At 46.0% G+C, this 20,779-nt stretch overlaps 1 protein-coding gene across 1 annotated transcript in view; it reads right to left on the bottom strand.

Annotated features, from left to right (window-relative positions):
- Positions 1–212: 212 nt before the first annotated feature.
- The window catches only part of SDK1 (sidekick cell adhesion molecule 1), a 381,148-nt gene continuing 360,581 nt past the window's right edge, over positions 213–20,779 (bottom strand). Inside the window, exons 40-45 of the mRNA XM_058815791.1 lie at positions 20,529–20,654; positions 12,279–12,443; positions 9,438–9,575; positions 7,402–7,522; positions 7,064–7,193; positions 213–523 (exon numbers count right to left, since the gene is read on the bottom strand). Coding sequence (XP_058671774.1) covers positions 248–523; positions 7,064–7,193; positions 7,402–7,522; positions 9,438–9,575; positions 12,279–12,443; positions 20,529–20,654 — 956 coding nt within the window. The 3' untranslated portion in view covers positions 213–247. The remainder of the gene's footprint in view (positions 524–7,063; positions 7,194–7,401; positions 7,523–9,437; positions 9,576–12,278; positions 12,444–20,528; positions 20,655–20,779) is intronic.

Genomic DNA, 20,779 nt, shown 5'->3' with positions numbered 1-20,779 from the left:
TTTTTGTCTTTTTGTTTTCTTAAACAAAGATTCAGCTAGTTCAGCTCCGTGTTTTTATAGAGTTGATTGTCTTCAGAAAGAAAAAAAAAAAAAAAAAAAAAAAACAACAAAAAAACCAACCAAAACACCCTCAACCCAGCCTCAGGTGTGTTCCCATCCGTTTCTACCCTGATCAGAGCGGTCCCCCAGAGTTCAGCGCCCCGGCCACGCACACGCGGTCACTGCGGCTGTCCCGCCGTGTCCCAGCTCAGACGAAGGACGAGAATCCTGTCACTGGAGTCCGGGAGCCGGGCGCGGGCTGGCCCGTGGGGGTGTACACCCCTCCTGAGCTCTGTGTGGTGATGACAGTCTGGAAATAGGGCTCTGCCTCGCCGGCCGTGCACTCCTCGTATCTGTAGGACGCCGGGTGCTGCTTCACCCCTTTCTGCTGCCGCTTCCACGAGTTGTAGTAGGTGGGGTCGCTCATGTAATGGTTCACAAAGGAGTGCTTGGGCAACTCGTCCTCGTAATCCGAGTCAGTGACCTGGGGCATCGGGAAAAATAGAATTAAATAATCGGTCATTAGCATCGATGATAATTTTAGTCTGTTGTGGTAGCAAATAAATGGGAGGCAAGTTTAGCATCACCAGCTGACTAAAGCTGTAATGTTAAGGTAAGTGGGATGGCAGTCCAAGTGTGGTACAGGCTGGGCTGTGGAAAAGCACTGTGCTCTGCTTTAGCCAGACTTTGCTGCTAGAGGGAGAGTCCCCTGATAATAAGTGACAGAGAAATCCCTTCTAATTCCCTGCAGAATGGTGCAGGGGCAGCCAGGAACTCCTGCTTGGGCACAAGATGCAGGGAAATGTAGAGAGGTCACAGCAAAACCAACAGTTTTCAATCACAATCAGAAATATTGCAGTTACCACTGAGTATCTCTCTTCTGATGGAAGGACAGCAGGGATGCCTTCCACACAAACTCTGTTTAGCCAGGCCAATGTTTGGGGTGGCCAGCCCAAGCCACTGGCACAAAACTCCGGGTGTTAAGTATTGAAAATTAGTTCTATAACTGGAAGGAAGTTAAGTAAAATCAGACTTTTTTACGGGCAAATAACACTATTTGCATGTTCCAGCTGATTATGGGTGGTACAAGGTACACAACCAGCGGGGACAGAAGAAAGAGAATGCAAAATCTGGGGAAGAAGAGCTGCCAGGCAGGAGGGGCTGCTTCCTTGGGATGAGTCAGACCCAGCTCTGCGCTCAGAGCGGATCTACCCCTGAAACATTTATGCACGGTGGCTGGAGAGCTTCAAAGCTCCCATCAATATCAAGCAGGAGCTCTATTGAGATGTAACCAGATAAGCTCTGTGCATCTGCCCCTCCTCTGAAGTGCTGCTGCTGGGATGCAGCTGGAGGAATCACAGAGGGCTTGTACATTTCTGCTGAGCGCAGAGACCACAGCAAAGCCTCAGCCCTGGAATCTCAGAGCACATTTTCCTTCTGTTCCCACTGATGTTCCCACCAGTAACAACCCCATCCCATCCAGCACACAAACATTTACCCAGGCATTTCCACATCTCACATCTTCCCTCAAAATCTCCAACTAGACCATGCAAAAGCTTTTATTCCTTTCCTCCTCCCCACTCAATAATCTGCGTTGCCAGTTCTAGAGGCAATTAAATATCAAAGTAGGAGCTGCCTAAGACACACAAGAGAGACAGGTAAGTGAAGCTCATCACTGCTCATTGCTGCAATTAGTTTCAAAAGGTTGGTGTGGTTCTGATCTATGACACCACCCAGCAAACACACATCCTTCTTGATCCTGCCTGCCACAAAACTTGTCTTTCCTCCTCTAAAGCTCCTTTTTAATGGTCTCTGAAGAACAATCCTCAAATGCCTTGTGAACCATCGTTTGAAAAGGGCACAGTATCCATCATCCCCCTTCTTTGCTTAGGTAGCTGCTTCAATACTATTCCGTGCCCATTTTCCAGCACAGAGGGTGATGGACAGAGCTGAGAAATTTTTCCCAGTGCTTTCCAAAAGTGAGCAAAGCGGCTCTTTACAGCTTTGCAAAACTTCCCTTCCACTATTACCCAGGCTTTGGCTCTTCAGGAACTATGTACTGTTTGATTTTTAAGAATGAAAAGCTTCAGGTGCCTTGACAAGTAATTACTAATACAACAAAGCCCTATCAGCATTTCATAATTACTCCAGAATGAACAGAGCAAGCCTGTCTCCTAGAAAAACACTCCTTTGCACCAGCTGCCAGGCTGGGGAAGCCAACACCCGACTCCCTCCAAAGACCTTCCTGAACAGGTGGTTTTTGCAGCATTCCTGGAATACCTCCAGATCTGGGCTACTTCACAGCCAGTGGGTGCAGAGAGCAGCTCCAGAGTCTTGGCACTGCTGCCAGGAGCATCCTGCCAGCACTGCCCTGTCTGTTTTTGCAGGGGGCTCCAGCAGGAGTGCCATGGATGGCTGCAGATGTGGCAGCATGGCAGGGCCTGGCAGCAGCAGCTCAGGCTGGTCCTCAGCCAATTTCACCTAAAGATCCCCAAACCCTCTGGTTCCCTCTGTCCTCAGCAGGAAACAAGTTATTGCACTCTGCATCAGTCTCCAAACACGATGCTGTGTGTCCATAGTGCAATTTTAAGGTAAATGCCTGGGAAGCTGAGGGATGATGTGGAAGAAAAGTCTCTGCATCCTGAGCAGAGACAGGATTGCTCACCAGAAGCAGCACCCAGAGGTGTGAGCTCCTCCAGCTCCTGTGTTGTGCTCTCTCCATTAAAGGTACAAGGCACTGCTCTGCCATGGCCTCTGACTCCTTCCCCTGCCCAGCATCACTTTCACAGACTCAGACACTCTCAGCCACCCAACAAGAAAACAGAGCCCTGCTGAACAGAGGCATCACAGCTGAGCTGAGGTGGCACAAGCATGAGGAACAAAAGAACCCCCACAAACTTCTGGTGGCTCTTTATGAATCTTCCTCATGTCCCCACAGACACAGAGGATCTGTGGGGTTGGATAAAGCCAACGAAAAGCTGGAAAATGCAAAGAAGCATGTGACATGACTTTCTAGCTGTAATAGTACTTATGCAGCCACTCGAGTTCTGTCCATCACAAGCAAAGAAACCACTCACTCACAAAGCTAATATAATTTCTGTTCCTAAGCCAATTCTTTCAACATTGCCAGAAGTCAACATATTTAAGAGAAGAAATCCTGGGAACACTTTAAGATGAGCTGCTACCATTTGAAATATGGTGTACTCAGATTTGCCATGAACTGAAAGAGGGAATTTAAAACAATACCACTTGCTGATAATTTTTCCACTAATTAGTTCATTATACCAACTGAAAGGGAACAATAATTTGGTGTAAATAAGGCCAGGGTCTTTCAGAAGGAAAGACTGCCACGAAGCATATAGGGCTGCAGTAACTTCAGCCATTCACCATCATTCAGACTGATGCTGGAAAGGATAACCTGCTTGTTAGGGCTGATACAACAGGTTTTTTCTGTATTTCTTTCAGGATAACCAGGAACTGACTGTTTTGTCCGTGTTTCTGAAGTATCTCCCAAGGTCTGCTCCCAGCAAGACTCCAGTAACCACCCTAGTCAGCAAGGAATGCTCTAAACTGGCATTCCACAGCCCGATGAGAATCAAGGAGAAGTAAGATAAACCTGTTTAGCATGACAATACAGACAGCTTATACTAAAGGATTACTCTTTAGTGGTTTTTAAGCTATTGAGTAAATAGAAATGCTACAGGGCTTTTTGCTTTGTTTTCAGTTTTCTCCTTTCCCTGCGACTGTGTCTGTGTTACCTTGGAAACCTCCATAGGCTGGAGCGTGATTGGGTGTGTGGTGACATTACACACTGTCAACCAAAGGTGCATGGATGCCTAAGAAACAACAAATACAGAAAATGAGAGGCTATTGAGGTATATTTTTCATAGTAAAAAATGCATGAGTGCTGCTCAGAGGCAAGTCAGCCACCAGAGTTGGCTGGCTTAGTCAGTGGGAAATGTGATAATAAATTTGATAATAGTTCCAGTTATCCTTTTAAGTGACTACAAAAGAAACAGCCTTATAAGATTACTTCTAAAAATGTAGATAACAGCAGGAATGTTTTTTTTTTTTGTTGGCCTCAAATAAATATGCTGTAAAAGAGACAAGGTAACCCAGTATGCAAAATATTTCTCTGGACATGGGAACCCACTCTTATTTTATGTGTCACCTGCAGCTGGTTTCCACATAGTGCCCAACTTGTCAAAATCACTGAAGAGCTTTACTGGAAACAAGTTAAACCCTGTTTCCTCTGAAGTGTTAAGTGGAAATGGCTATCTTCCTAGAGAGCTGAGAAAGCCAAAGCCAGTCAAATTGCAGACAGCAGTGGGAAGGCCAGAGCATCCAGCACTGACTGATAATGTGTGCACCCTGTGAGAGTATTTTCTCCTGGAAACAGTTTTTGGGAGACCACAAGGACACGTGAGAACACACAAACGTGCACCAGCCTCCCCTCTCCTCCTGCTCTTCCTTGGCTGGATGACACTGCAGGTACATAATCAGATTTCTATACATGGTGAACACCAAATTTTTTCAGATTATCTGTCCAGAGCTTTGTCCACTTCACTCATTAACTAAAAGCCTATTATTATTAATCATTTGGAATTTACACTCATAGCAGTTTCCTGCTCCGTACCCGCCAATTAAACTTCTTTAACCTCATTAACAGTACTGGTGCTTGGCTTTCAGGACATGGAATAAGTTCACCACTTGATTTATGAATATTAAGAGTCCTACTTGATTTCCTCTTTGTTTCTGCGTGTCTCTCCCCTCCAGGAGGGAGCTTGGAAGAATGATCCCAGGCAGATGTGTTTTAAGTGCAGTCAGTCAGCCCAAGAGTTCTTCATGTTCAGCAAACCCCAGGAGACTTGAAGCCAGTGAGCTTCCTTCTTTTCCATATAAAATCTTGACACCTCAGGCAACAGGCATAAGACTAAGCAGTAACACGGTGACAAGTGGATTGAAGGCAAAGGCACAGGTTTTGTCCCTGCCTGCCCTGATGTGCATCACATTAAGCAGAATTTGAGACCCACACACAGATGTGTTAGAGGAAAACAGCATCAGGACCCTCTGCTGCAGAGGACCAAACCTGGGTAGAGCTCTCACATGAAAAGATGTCTTTAACTCTTCATCTAATGGCAAATGTTTCTGCCCGCTAAGACAGATGGAAAATCTGAAACTCTCAGAAAACAGAGCTTGTCTATTACGATCTCCTCTGAGAACAGAAACTAAAAGAAAATAAAAGACAAACAGGAAGAGCTAATAGGTAGAGGAACACTTGAAAAGAGAGTGGTCAGTCATCTATGCTCACCTCTGCCCCAGCCCACCCTCACCTCCTGTCTGCACCTGCCAACATAAACAGCATTTCCAGGCTGATCAAAAGGCAGCATCTCCTACTGCTACCTCTACTGGGAGCATATTAACATTTCATGACTAAAAACACTCCCCACTACAAAAAACCCCAAACAAGCATCAAAGACATTATACAAGCAGGCTGCATCTCCAAGCCCCAAGAAAAAACAGGGGCATATTTTATGCACAGACTCACGTGCACACCCACATTCACAAAAACACCAGAATCTCAACTGAGACCTTCAGGCTCAACAGCAATACAACAGTAAATAAACAGTAAATATCAATAGCCTGAGGAAAAAAACCCCAAAATCACATCATTCCCTGCTGTACAAACAGTGCATATAGAAGGCATAACGACACCCTGCAAGGAGACTTCTGCACATCACCAGGAAATACCACATGGGACATTGAAATTAATGTCAAAAGGTGCCAGTGCTAAATTCACGATCATGCTCAGCAAACTGCTTTAATGACAGGTTTAATGCTGGGTTGTTACAGTGACATGACCAAAGCACTATGGGTTTAATCTGGAGGGTAATGCTGGAGCATTGCAGAGACAGCAGCTTGAGCTGCACCAAGGAAAGCTGCCTGCACGACGGGTCGGCCACAGGGCAGCACAAAGCAGCAGGCTGTCGGTGGTAATTAGCAGGAGGTGAGAGCTAGGTAGCCAGCAAAAGCAGCTGTAGCTGCAGGTGCAGAAAAGCTCCAGATGAAAACTGTCATCTTCTTTCACGACTTGCTGCCCGTGATATTTTCTTGCTGGAAGGGTCAGGTTTGGCATGGTTTGGCCCACTGCTCGCTTCTTGCGCTGTCAGTTCGGATTCATCAGGATCTCAGCTGACAGTGTCTGATTTTAGAGACAGATTTACCTTTCTGGATCTCCTCTGAAGTCTGTCTATTCACCAATGGCCACTGCTGGACTTTCACAGCCAGCAAGCACTTTATTCCTTCTTACAGGGAATGTGGAACACAAGATGGAACCCTGCCAGATGGATAATGCTGGCAAACACCCACCTTCTGTGGAGAACAGTCTACAGGCAAGGCTGGGGTGTTCAGAGAGCTGAATGCTGGACTCTCACAGCCATGACCAAGTTACTCACTCCCCACCTACTCCCTCTGTAACCAAGGCAGTGGCTGTCACCACTCAGGCCACTCTTCTCACTGGTGGGGTGTGCTGCAGCTGTCAAACTGCAAATCACATTCACACTGCAGTCAGTGCAACAGGGCAAAGCACATCTCACCTTCAACCTCACCTGCAAGACAGTAGCTGGTTATTTTGCAGCAGATGTGTGTTTTCCCAAAATGCTCCAAGTTTGCAGCCCACAGGCAGAAGGGCGTGTGCAGATGGTCCTTGAGAGAGGTCAGCACTCCCTGTCTGACTGATTGCACTTATCTTTCTACCTGACTCTGGAAAACTGAATATCTGCCAAGGCCAGGTCTGGAATCTGCCCTGGCTGGGTCCTGCTTGTCATTTTTCCCTTTGATATTTTTATTTTAAGATGTGATGCAAACAGCCTGGTGAATTGAACCTTTTAAAATCCCTGAGACAGACAGTGACCACACAGCATGATGCAGATATGGGACTGGGACTTCAAAGACTTGCCAGGATTCAGCATGGAAATGATTCTCTGTGGTGTCTGTGCAATGTGAGGCAGAGGGAAATCCTTACCTCTGACTCTGACACCTCCAGAGGCTTCTCATTGAGGCCCAAGCCCTCGGTCAGCACAGCCCCGTTGTACTTGTTGCAGATATCCTCATCAGAGTAGTGCAGCCCCCCTGGGCTTGGCCGAGGAGGAGACCTACGAAATGCAAAGGATGAGTGACTGGGATGTTGTTATTCCCCTGGAGTTAATGAAATCGTGCTTAGAAGCCAGAATCACAGCTTGAGGCAGAGACTTGGGTGTTTAAGTCCTCCCTGGATTCTTCAGTCTCTCCCTTTTGAGTACTTAACAGTGCTTGAAGCTAGAAGAAAGACATTCCAAAAGCACAGCATTCCCAGCTTTTTACCTGGTTCCATTCTTCTTTGAGAAGGTGCTCTTGATGTTCAGGTGTCTGCTGTTGAGCTCCAGAGCAGTGAAGCCTCCGTTGTCCAGGGTGACTGACTCTTCCACGTTGGAGATGGTTTTACCTGGAGCCAGGAAATAAAAGGTTCAGCTGAAACAAAAACACCTTTCCCCAAATAGAACTGCAGGAGCTAACTCGTCCTTCTTTCTTTTTATGACATCATTAATTATTTGAAATTCTCTTTACTTTTTCTCCTGGCAAGTGAGAACAGAGTGAAAGCAAGGAGTGTATCAGGAAAGTGAAGGGGCAGAGGAAGTCAAAAGAGGAGAAAGGAGTCATGGATGGATGGATGGATTTCATTCAGAGACAAGTATCTAAAATAGCACAGATTAACTGTGCTTCAAAAATGCTTATTCTTGATTTTTGACTATAAATAGAAACCTGATAACTAATTTAGTTGGCTACTGAAGATGTCCTTAATCAGGTGCTGTGAATCCCATTCCACGTTGATTGGAGTAAAGCAAGGGAAAGTAAAACTAGAAAAAGAGAAAAAGGAGAGAGAAAAAAGGCAGGAAAAAAAGCAAGAGGAAGGGCAAGTGGATAGCAAATGGGAAAAGCATGCCACAGCTGAAATGGGGATCAGGCAGGGAGAAATCACCAGACAATGTAAGGCAGGAACAGGGACAGGATGGGAAGAAGAAGGAGAATACAGCCCAGTATATTATTTCTTGTGATCAAATCTAGCAGGAGCTTGTTCTGTGCTGTGCTCATCCTTTGTCATCCCAAAGGTGTGAGCTGAGCCCGTGTCCCAGGGAGAAGGGCTGGCTGCCACTTTGCAGCAGACAGGTGCTTTATCCTCAGCTTCAATTTCAGTGCTGCATTAAGGCTCTGTGAACACGGATATCTGACAGCACAGGTCAGACCTGCCTTTTCATGTCTGTCCCCCAAACACAGTAAAACTAAGAAGATGAGAGATTTCCTATGGGCTGTGCATACAAATATATAATAGTATTAACTTGGTAAAATGCCACGGTATTCATACATCTTGTATCTCATGGGACTGAAATCTGATTTCTAACACTTGTTAGAAGTGAATTACAAAGAAAGAGAAGATCTTCACTTTGGGACTGAATTACTAAATACTGCCTGGAAGACTTCATTACATTAATCCCTAAGAACAGGTAGTGCAGAGACCCATCCACCTGATCCTTTTCATTAATGTACCTTTTCTGGCACCTCCTGGCATCAGAGAAATTTCCTGCTGCAGGTGGAGGAGGCTATCAGAGAAATACACATGTGAACAACCCTTCCAGGACTTTATCACGTAGGGAGAAGAAAAGTAAAAACAATATTCAGAGCTCAAGAATGAGGCTTTTTCAAAGGGGACTATTTGACATTCTAAGTTACAGAGCAGGTAGCTCCTGTTTCCTTTCAAGAAAGGAGGCTGGAAAAAATCATCACTAAAGGAAAATTCAAAGCTTGGTTCTCACTGTATGTTAAAATCTAACAGGTCCAGATAACCAAGACACCTCCTGGCTGCTTGGCCCCCAGCCCAGCAACTGCAGCTTGACTTAGGGAAGGAATGTGGGATGCAGGGCACTCAATATAAAGGAACAGTGATATAGCCCTCACACACAGAGGTTTAGAATATCTGCATTGGTACAGCCATGGAAAAGCAGAATCTTTCTCCTTCTCCCCGTCTATCAGGGATTTATGCCAAAGTTAAACAAAGGCTCAGCTAATTCCTTATTTATTCCTTATCTGCCAAGTGTTTGACCCAGACTCCTTGGCTTTTACTGCAGTCCCTGGGACCTCCAGAGTCTGTCCTGTCTGAGCTGGTCAGTGTCCAAACCCTGATCCAGTGTGGCTGGGGGCAAAAGCCATTTCTACCAAACCAGACAGCAAAAAATTCCAAGTTTTCTGCCAAGCAAAATAGCTCTAACACAGTCCCTGCTGAGGAAATCAGAGGTTCAAAGGAAAGGCATCTCTGATTCCCACAGCTTTTGAGACTTTTGCACAGCACAGAGATGGTGCCTTACCTCCATTGCAGTTCTTGTACTTCTTGCTCTGGCCATGCAGGACCAATGCAAACACCACCAGCAGGATGAGGATGAGGCTTGAGAGAGCCATCACCAGCAGAAACCACCACTCCTCATAGAAAGGGGCTTCTGTTTGTGCTGAAAGAGCAAAAAACAAATAACAGTTCCTCTTTATGCCCCCTTAAAAATTTCTCTTGTTCCCCACAGGGAACAATGACTCCACAATGGTGCTCTGGAGAGGAGGGGGTTCAGACTCTCAAGGGGCTTGCTGACCCTTCTGAGATGGCAGAGAACAGGAGCACATCACAGCTCCAAGCCAGAATCCCAGGATGGTTTAGGTTGGAAGGGATCTTAAAGCTCATCCAGTGCCATCCCCCTGCCATGGGCAGGGACACCTTCCACTATCCCAGGTTGCTCCAAGCCCTGTCCAACCTGGCCTTGGACACTTCAGGGATGTGGCAGCCACAGCTTCTCTACAACCAATTCCCTCTCTACAAGCACCTTTCATACCCCTGGAGCAGCTCCAGAGGCTCTTAGCTACGTTATCACCAGGAGAAGAGAGGCAGGTTTCTTCCCACAGCTCTGCACACCTACATTTATTGACCATGGCAGGTTAGCACTCTTGGGTCAAGGGAACCATTATACACGTGCCATGACCCATGATTATTCCACTTTTTGGGAGGCTTACCTTGCCAAAATGCTGCTCAGTGGCTCTTTGAAAAATACAGCTAGTGCCAGGGAACAAAGCACACTTGGTTCAGCATCTTTCAGTACCTCCATTAACTCCAACTTCCAACATTCACTGCTACTCTACATCACTTCTCCATCCACTGAGCCAAGCCTGATTTGCAGCACAGGGATATCAATTCAATTGCCTGGATTTTTGGCAGTCTCAGGTAATTTCACCCCATTTGACCTCAAGTGGAAACACAAAATGACACTAACTTCCTCTTTCTGGAGTTACCTCGCCAGTCTTGGTTGAAAGTAATAAGTATTGTTGTTTTCTTGCAGTGATATTTTCTTTGTCCTCCCTTGAGCTCCCTCAGCTTTGGGGAAAAGTGCAGCCTCTGAGCACGAGCCAGCAGTTGACATACTGCTGTAGTCCTTAAGGTGGAACACCACCTGGCAGGAATGGGTGATGCCAGGAGAACAACCCAACCCCTATCACCAAACCCTCCTTCCCTCTTTCCCTCACTGTCCCAAACCTGGATCTGAATAAAAATCTGTTTTAAGCCCAACGATACGAGCTCAAATTTGTTCCAGATCACTGAGTATTCTGCAGCAGGGAAAAACAGCCACGCTCCTTCTTTGCTAGGAGGCCAGTCCAGGCCAATAAAATCCTAGAGACAAACTGCACAAGCCATGCTGGGATGAGCAGATTCAGGGCAATTTATACCTCCCTGTGCCAGCTGAAGTGGCCAGCCTAAAATGCTTTATACTTTTATGACTGTGAATCTCAATGGAAGCCTCTTACTTTCATGCAGCAATTTGAGAGGAACACTGAAGCATCAAAAGGAGGCGAATTAAATAGTTGTGTTCAAGTGGAGAACTTACAAACAAGCAGTTTATTTATAGAAAGCATCACAAGGAGACTCATGCCCTGCTTCAGAGGAATAAAGTCTTTGAGCAAAGGAAAGACTGACATGATTGCTGGTCCTTTACACTGTGTTACAGCCTCTCTGAAACCCCAGACAGGAAAAACACTGACTCTTGGTGTTTGAAGTGGGTTGTCCATGCCATTGTCCTGCAGAAGAAAAGCAGGGGTAGTGCTCACAGTGAAATCCATGGAAGCTCTCCCGGGGTAAGTGGTTAATTGTGTCGGGACAAGCGCAGCAGCCGCCATGGCGAGAGCAACACTTGCTTCTCCTGCCTGCTGGGGAGTTGTTGAATGGTGTTCATGCCTTTCACTGGAGCAGCAAAGAGATAAAAGCCACTCCAGATACTGGAGCACTGCCAGGTTCTCAGGACTCTCCAGAATTTTGAATCACAAAGCCGCTTTATCAGGTTCTTTTATTCCCCTGTCTTTGCTGACACAGCAAGGATGAAACCGATGGCTCAAAAGCAACCTGGAGTAGAGCAGGGGAAGAGGAGACCCAGCAAAGCCCTCCCAAGGGCAAGGTCTCTCACCTCACCACAGACCAAGGCACTCCAGCTGCCCAGCCCAGGCAAGCTGAGAGGAATTGGATTTTCAAGGTATTCAAGCCCTTTCAGAAAACCAGAGGGCTGGGCTGCTCGCAAAGATTTGGGAAGCATGTTTAGGTCATGGCCCTGTAACTGGGAGTAAGCACAGAGAGCAGGGAGAGTGGGAAGAGCCCCAGAGCATCACAAATGAGCTGTTGTGGTGGAGGGGGACTGGAGACATCACACTGGAGCAGGACTGCCAGCACAAAGGATTGTCAGGAATAATGTGAGACTACACTTCTGTATTTGTGAGAGCTAAAGACAAAGTAACAGAACATGTTTATCAGAGCCCAGAGTAAAAAAAAAAAAAAAAGAAAAAAAGAAAGCAGAGCAAACAAAAACCAGACTGAGAATGGAGAAAAAGCAAACAAATTGCAGACTCTACAAATTAGTCTTATGACAAGAGATCTGACATAAACAGTCTGAGTAGTTCTTTATCAAGCTTCAAAATGGCACATGCACATTTTTCTTCTTGAGAATCAAACATACTGTAATTTCAAACCTTAATTCACCACTGTATTACTCCAGTTTTATACTAAAACAAGCTGCCTTTGATTATTTGCTGTAACTAGAGAGTCTGATTTGTTTCTTTTTTCCCTCTTCTCCCTCAGCCTCAGGAAACTCCAGTGAAAAAGACTTTTAAAATAAATCCATGATTACCTGATACTGCCACAGAAGGAACACTTGGCTCTCCATAGCCAAACTCGTTGACAGCCACCACCCGGAATTCATAGGTGACTCCTTGTCTGAGCTTGTCCAGGCCCACTGTGTAGGAGGTGGCGCTGCGAGGGATGTCCTTCACAAACATATCCCAGAGTCCTTCATCTAGGAGAGCAGCAAGGAGAGAAATGGCATCAGCTGTGTGCCCTGGCACTCCCACCTGCTCTGTCAGAGAGGTTGTCACCAATGTCACCAGTGCTGTGCTGGAGCCACAGGCAGGGACACGCTCACCTGGAGGCTGCCCTGCGGTACACACAAATGTGAGGGTGCCCTGAACACCCTATCTGTGAATGCATTTATTCAGGATGGGAGCTTTTCATAGCCCAGATGGAAGAGGTGTCTAAAATCAGCAGCAGCATCCACAGAGACCTGAGCTGGCTGGAGCAGCTGCCACTCCCTCCTGACTGGGTTAGGTCACCCATCAGCACATCTGGCATTTGACAGATCACGTAAACCAAAGGCAACATTAATGAGTCCTGATCACAAAGGTTCTGCTTGCCTTTTACACTACAAAATTTGCTCTGTTGTTGAAGCACTCAAGTGAGGCTTAGACTAATGTAAGTCCTGGGAGGCTCTGTGGTGCCAGGGGACTGGTGTCACTGGAGTACTGCTTGCTCCATGACAGCAACAGTGATGAGTCCTTCACATGGCACAGAGCTGGTGCTCTGCAGTTTTAAACAGAAATGAGTTTTGTTTATTTTTATAAAGCTGTTGAAATTGTTAGAAGCACAATGCCATTCTGATGGGAACATTTCAGTAGGGTAATCTTGGCTCTCCACAGCCATAATTACATTAATCCTGATTCACATCCTGACCAGGCACCATTCCCATCCCTGATCCATACCTGTAACCTCACATTCACTTGACTACAATGTTTGACTACAAAACTTTCAACGAGATGGATGCTGGTACCAGCAGCAACAAAACCAACTATAATTTAAAATATCACTCAGAAATTTTGAGGGCAGGAATCAAACATTAATCTGACTGATTAGTTTCCCAGTAATAATTGGTGCCTAGCATTTCTGCTGAGAAAATGGAGTCTCTGTCTACACATGGGGCCAAACCCTCAGCTCTCCTACTGAGCGCAGCTCTCACAGACCTGACCTCACAAGCATCCCATTGGGCTTTTACTTTTAGCTATCAAAGCTGTTCCAACAATACCTATTTTGCTCTCCATGTCCCACAGCAGTGGGAATAGGATGACAACCTCTCCACAGACAGGACTTCAGTGTGGGAGCTGCCTGCTTTGAAAGACAGCCTGCACTGCGTGGCTCGGCAGCAGCAGGACTTCTGTGGCTCGAGGTGTTATCAAGGTAACAATAAAGCAGGAGCCAGCACTGTTACCCTCTGTGACTCGTTCTGCTGCTGCAGTGTGAGGCAGGAATCTGTTCTCATTTGCTTTGCCTTTACCTGAGTGTAACCTAATTGGAGCCACTGCAGTGATTCCAGAATTGGGCTGGTGTAACAGAGCAAGATCTGGCCCTCAGCCTGCTCCTGTGCCACAGGGAATAGCAGCAAAGATGGATTGATTAACACTGCAGGTGCATTTCCATGTGAATGTTTTAGCTTTGGCACCAGTAAATACTGGCTGGGTGATTTGCACCGCGCTGCACGTCTGGTGACACACACAATGAGTAACAGCCCCAAAGTACAGCTTTGCTGGTCAGGAGGATTGGCAGTCTCAGCAGATGCAAAAAGCAGGCTTGCATTGTTATTGTTCCAGCTGCATTTGAGAAACACCAAAGAACAATAAAAATAGGTAATTTTCCTGCCACGCTTAAAACTCGGACCAATACATTATTTACCAGCATGATCAGACTATAATGAAGTTATCATAATGCACCATTGTTATGTATTAGCTGGGTATTACAATGACTGTAAAACAAGAGATAAAATATTGACTTCCCTTTTACAGGGCAATAGAAACTGAGATTATTTTACCACATAAAGTTACAATGTAATAAAAACAGGAGTTTGGGATTTAGTTTCTCTGAAGAGGGTGGAGTGAGGGATGCATTTTCAAAGTTGGATTGTTGCAGCCACCAATACTCAGAAGATGCATCTCACGACTATAAAATATTGCCATATTTGCTACAATTGCCTAAGCTTTCATAAACACATTTGTAAACAGCAATAAGAGAATTTGAGCCCATTGTGAATTGTCTGAAAAGCAATTTGTTTGCATTCAAAGCCACTTAAATAGGGGAAGAAAAAGCAACAATAAAAGTGAATGTTCAGCACTCATTACAACAAACACAACTGTTCAGACATACACTTTCTCACTCATTTTCTCAAACCTATCAGGGTGCACAGTGCAGAAAACCCAACAGACCAAGAAGTGTATATTTAAGTGCTTTGTGAAGCTTGCAGTAAGTTGGGAAAACCACCCCTGAGAGTTCAGCATTGCATTTCCTCCTCTCTGTCCCCTTGGCTATGGTGATGATGGTGTGGGGCAGCAAAGGATGCTGGTGGATGTTTCTTCAGAGGCATTTCTGTCTCACAGGGACTCAGAGATGCTCTTGCTGGTGGCCACGCAGTCACGGGCCCATCTCCCTTTCATTCCCTGAAAGAATCTTTGTCAAAACTTTGTTTTTTTCCTTGGGGTAGGTCTGTCAGTGCTGAGTTAATGGTTGGACTCAATGATCCTGAAGGTCTTTCTTTTCCAACCTTAATGATTCTAAAATGGGGCCCAGCTCATTATCCCTGGGCTCCAGAGAGGTGCTGATGCAACTAAATTGGACAGATGTCCTACATCTTCCCTACTGCTGACCCCTAAGCACTAAGCACAGCATACCTGTGGCTTCCCTAGCCCTGGCCAGCAAGACTTTTAATTCCAGAACCTCAATTAATTTATCTTATATCCATCTGGAACATCCAGACCCCTCTTTGTAAAGAATGATCACAATCAGATATATCCAAACTAAAAAATCCCTTTATTCCAGTAGTCAACTTTGAGATTAAATATTGAACACACACTTGTGAATTCCTTCAGTGCACCTCTCCCTCCATCCTCAAAACCAGGTATGCTCTAAATGTTAGAAGCTCAGCTGAAAGAGAATTCATTAGAAGGTCACCCATGATAGCAAAGACTGGCCTTTCAGTTCAGATCATTAGTGCACCATACACAGCATTTTCTGCTCAGTCTAGGGAGGAAAGGTGCACATGCCATGGCTGGCACATCAGCTGGGTATTAACTCTTAGAAACCACTGGGAAGAGCAAATTTGCAACTCTAAACAGGGCTCAGGTGCAGGGCTCAGAGGGACATCCCCAGGGAGGCTGCTTTGCTTTTTCTTTTCAGTCACATCAGTCCCCATCTTCACTCCCCACGGCCTTTCACTGGGAACTCAGCCTCTTAAACATGTGATGCAAAAACAAGCACTCCTCAAACAAGAAAGATTTTCCTTTGCTCCTTGTTTCTGTCAGTTTTCCCCAGCCCTGCCCCGTCCTAACTCCTGCTGATGGGAGATTTGCTCTGCACCTCCCAGCCTCGATGCCTCTGTCCCATCTGAGCTTGAGGTTCAGGCACGGGTAGAGGATCTGAGTGACAGGGGAAGGTGAAGCCACCTCTGCCCTAATGCCGTGTCCAACCCACATTGGAGAGGAGCTGCTCTGCTCCCCTGGGCCAGCCCAGCCTCACAGGCCATTAATCAGGGTCTCCATGCTAAATAAAGCTGTCACTCAGCAAGGGAGGCTCCCAGCTCCACTAAATCCAGCCACTGACAACCCAAGACATGGAGAGCTGTCAGTTATTTGGGTTTTAAATATCAGCCATCCCCTCTCAGAGCAGGAGAGCTGGGCCATGAAGCTCCCTTCTAATTACACATTAGAAGGTTTATGAAGGGAGAAGCTGCTGAGAGTTAAGGCCTGGCTGAAAGCCACTGGTGATCCTCCTACAGAGGACACAATTAAAACGTGGCTGTGTTTGTCAGAGGCAAAGGGCTGGATTATCATGCAAAGCAGTGGAAGGACAAGAATGGGAAGTGAAGGCTGACAAACTGTCAGCCCCGGTGTGTCGCTCGGCAGCAGAAGCGAAAAAGGCCCCATGGCAGATGCCGGGGATGCAGCTGCACCCTTCACTTTGAATTTACTGACTTCTGCTGGTTCCTATCCATGTCTGACACTGCGCTCCTTCATTTGGTTAAAAATAAATAGAAAAGGAAGAAAACAGAAAAACACTACTCAAGACACCAGAAAGGAAACTAAAGTGAGAGCTGCCCTCAGGGCGTGGGAAGCGGAGCCCAGCATTTATGAGGCAGACAATTCCCGCTCCAAGTAGATGGGTTCTTTCCCTAAATGTCTGTGCCTTCTTGGAACTCATCATCTTGAAAGCTGGAGAGGGACTTTTTACAAGGGCATGGAGTGACAGGACAAGTGGGAATGGCTTCAAACTGCCAGAGGACAGCGATAGATGGGATACCAGGGAGAAATTCCTCCCTGTGAGAGTGGGGAGGCCCTGGTACAGGTTATCCGGAGAAGCTGTGACTGCCTCATCCCCTGAAAGTGTCCAAGGCCAGGCTAGATGGGGCTTGGAGCCACCAGGTCCAATAGCAAGTGTCCCTGCCCATCCCAGGGGGATGGAACTGGCTGATCTTTAAGGTGTCTTCCAATTCAGACCATTCCATTTAGATGCAATTTCCTCCCAGTTGCCTGACATAATCCACTGCTTGGCAAAAGCACACAAAGCCCAAAATTGTGGTGGGGAGAAGAAGCAGAAAAAGAAATCTCCCTCTACTTGTCCTGGGTCAGGGAGGCTCTTTCTGAGGTGACAGAAGCCAGGAAAATGTGTCACTTATGGATGTGGTTTAGTGGGGGACGTGGCAGAGTTTGGTTTATGGTTGGACTTGATGACCTTAAGGGTCTTTTCCAATCTAAATGGTTCTGTGGGGCAGATGGATCCAACACCTGCACAGCTGCTCTGCACAGGCTGATCCAGGGATGGAGCTCTCATGGGGCAGCTCCACATCCAGGGGCACTCCTGGCCTGTGGATGCCCAGGGTGTTTCACAAACACCTCCCTTGCAGACGGGGGTCACTGGGAAGGCAGCTCTGGGTGAGGCTGCTGGGAATGCACAGGCCACATGCCCACCACTAAAGCACAGTGACAGGAACCTTTGGGTGGGACCTGGAGCTGGGAAAAGAGGGGTGAAGCCAGCTTCTCCTTAACATCACTGTGCCATTTGTCTTTTGCTCTGTATATAAAAGCTGAGCGCACAATCTATTCCCCATTCCTCAGCCAGCCCAGCTGATGTCTGGGGAGCACTTACAGTGGCAGAGACAGAGCCTGCTTAATTGCATTTCTTGTAATGCACAGGGAGCTAAACTGGAATCCATTTCTCTAAGGACAGAGAAGTTGAAGAAAAAGAAAAACTTTTCTGTTTCTGTAATGTCTTCCTCTAGCACAGATCACTCAGAAAAAAAAATTGGCTTGCCTGCTTCATCCCTGTGTATGAGTGTACTCAAAATGCAGAGGAGGTACTGAGCCTGGTCACCTTCCATAAAGCCAGCAGAGAACAGGGAAATCAAATGAGCAGTCTCAGCTGCCTGCTGCCACCATTGCTAAACCCAGCAGGGCAGAGGAGCCCTGGGAGACACAGCAGTACTCCGAAAAATTCAAAGGGAAGTGACAAAAAGGAGTAGGGTTTGCCATTTCTGACAGAAAGCCATCCTCCTACTCTGATGGAAGAGTCTTGGCAGGGAGCTACAGCAGAGAAAATGAGATGATGCAGCATTTAACGTTTGGGGTAATGAGGCCTATAACAGATGACACTTGAGATGTGAAACACTAAGGTAGTGGTATTGCATTTAAATATTGGCAACAAGCAAAAGCTTTTCATCTGTCTGCTCAACGCCCCCTTTTTTGACCTCAGAAGGATAAATATCTTTTCCTTTCTTCATTTTATGTGAAGAGCACAAGTCAACTGCTCTTCTCTTGGAACAGCTCCTCCTTAAAAACAAAGGTTGCTCCAATCCTCACTCTACTGCCTGTATAAATTAACATGCAAAAGCAATTTCTTACAATGATAGTAAAACAGGAGCTGCTCTGAATGACCAGCCCTGAGAGGAAGAATTAGTTCCCTGCTTTTGTTAAGCTCGTAATTCAGATTTCAGACTCTTGTGTGCAGAGATGAGGAAGAAAAGCAGCACAGAGAGGAAGCCGAGGCTTGGGTGGAATAAGCAAATCTTCCAATTAGTCTGTCTCCTCTCCTGGATCACATTTCACGCTTCCTACAGCTGCTACCAGAACCAAGGATGAGAATCCAGCATACAAATGCCTAGTTCATTTGCTACAGCAGCATGAATAGGATTAAAATAATCTGAAGAGGAATTAAATGCCTCAACAGTCAGGTTGCAAGAGCGGGAGAATAAGACCTCTTGTGTGCATTTCCAGGATCAGTGGAGTGGGGCCAGCAGAAGTGACCCAGGGTTAATGCAGCTCAGACCTGCCTTGGAGGGACTATTTTCTTCCTACTCAAAAGGAGTGGGCCCCAAATCCTACATCCTTAGCCATGAGCTGTGAAATGTTTGTTCACATCCAACGGGGAGGCGAGGGGATGAGTTCCCAATGTCACCACTCACACAGGCTGGATTTCCAATGCAGACAATCTGTACATGGGCTGCCGGTCTCCCCCTAAAATACTCTGACTCACAGAAAACCTGGCTGGGGGAAATGTAAGCTGGTAAGTGATTTTAAATGAACAGGTTTGGTTTAACTTGCTAATGATGCTGTTCAAATAATAAAATATTTTCTACCTCTGACGAAATAAGCACAGAACTGAAAAAGCTGATGTAGGTGAAATAGAAGCACAGCAGTGTCATTCCACTAATTGAAAGCAAACTTGATCACTCTGGGAAACCCCAGTGCTTTGAGAAGGTATGTATTTCCTTTGCTTTTATTTTGAAAGTAATTGTCAAGTTAAATGACAGAAATAAGAAAGAATTTTTAGGATCAGAGCAGAGCCTCACTACAGAGCAAATTCTATCAGATGCAGGTATGTAAATCTGCATCTTCAGAGATGACCTCAATAATTTTCTTACTGGTCTGGTTAAATGTAATTTAAATCATTGGTTTTAAATGCAACCTCACATTCAAGACACAAACAAGCTTCTATATAATCAAACAGATAAGCATTCATTTAATCAATATATAATCAAGCAATATGCAAGCATCTAGAAGTGAAAAAGGAACAACCAGCAGCCAAGATGGTTATGTCAAGTATAGATCATGTCTAATTTTGTTCTGTGACAGAGTAGCAGACCTTGTCAATAGAGGAGAAAGAGCAGACATCATATATCCTGACTTCAGCAAAGCTTCTGACTTGGTGACATTCAAACACGGCCTGCGTGGAACAAGGAGCTGGTGGAGGTACCACCAGCTGGAAACTGTACCCAGGGAGTGGTTATCAACATCCCCTGTCAGAGTGGAGGGAAGTTATCAAGGGAGATTACACAGAGGCCTGGCAGCACTCACTGGCTTTCCTTAATGACTTAGTTCCCAGGAAATCTGTGCTTTTTGAATTTGCAAGGGGGACCAAGCTGCGCTCAGGCTGGAGCACACACTGACTTTTAAAATTGCCTTGTCCAAGTGGGGAAACATTCTGGAAAAAAGCAGAGAGCAGCTTCACTGAGATGCAAATCCCAGAAGCAAAGGAGCTCTGGGAAAGCACCAAGAAAAACTGTGGTGATGGGGGATTCCTTCCCCCTGCCTCAGTACTCTCCCTGCAGAACAAATGGGGGAAGAAATGTGTATGTGCTGCTGAAGCCCTGGCCCTATTATTAACATTAAAACAGTAATTAGCTGCTGTGCTCTGCTGCAGAAGGAGACAGATTTCTATCTGTGGTCCTCAAAATACAGCTCGCAAATACTTATTAGTCCTTGCTCCTGAAAGATGCTGTAAGCATTTAAATGAGTTTTAATTATTAACTATATTAGTTCATCTGTTGGATGATTTTCCAGTGATGTAGCACAGTGAAAGCTAGAGCAGTCGGGGTAATTTTCTGTGACTACTCCTAAAGAGGAGAAAATATGCTAAACTACATAATAAACCAGTAACATCTTAATACTGGCTGGAAACACATCCTCTCACAAAATCCCATTCCCTTAATGGGATGACAAACAACCTCTCCACTTCAGCAGGGGCTGAAGAAGGAAACTGATGACATCAAACCCCTGCATGTCCTGGGGCTCACCTGAGGGTCGTGCCTCTATAATGTAGCCAGTCGTGGGTTTTTCTCCTGAATCTCCCTCAGTCCATTGCAGTGTCAGCCCAGAAGAAGATTTTGTCACCAGGATTTCCTGAGGCGAGCCAGGAGACCCTGAAGGAGGAAAAGAGAGCAGCAAATGAAGGTGGCATTAAACTGCAGCATGAATTGCTTCTGCTGAGAGAGGGGAAAAATTATCTTGCAGTGTTGGTCAACAAATATGCAACATAAACCAGCTC

This window comes from Ammospiza caudacuta, chromosome 17 (genome assembly GCF_027887145.1).
Source record: "Ammospiza caudacuta isolate bAmmCau1 chromosome 17, bAmmCau1.pri, whole genome shotgun sequence".
NCBI lineage: Eukaryota > Metazoa > Chordata > Aves > Passeriformes > Passerellidae > Ammospiza > Ammospiza caudacuta.
This window is presented reverse-complemented; position numbering and strand designations above follow the sequence as displayed.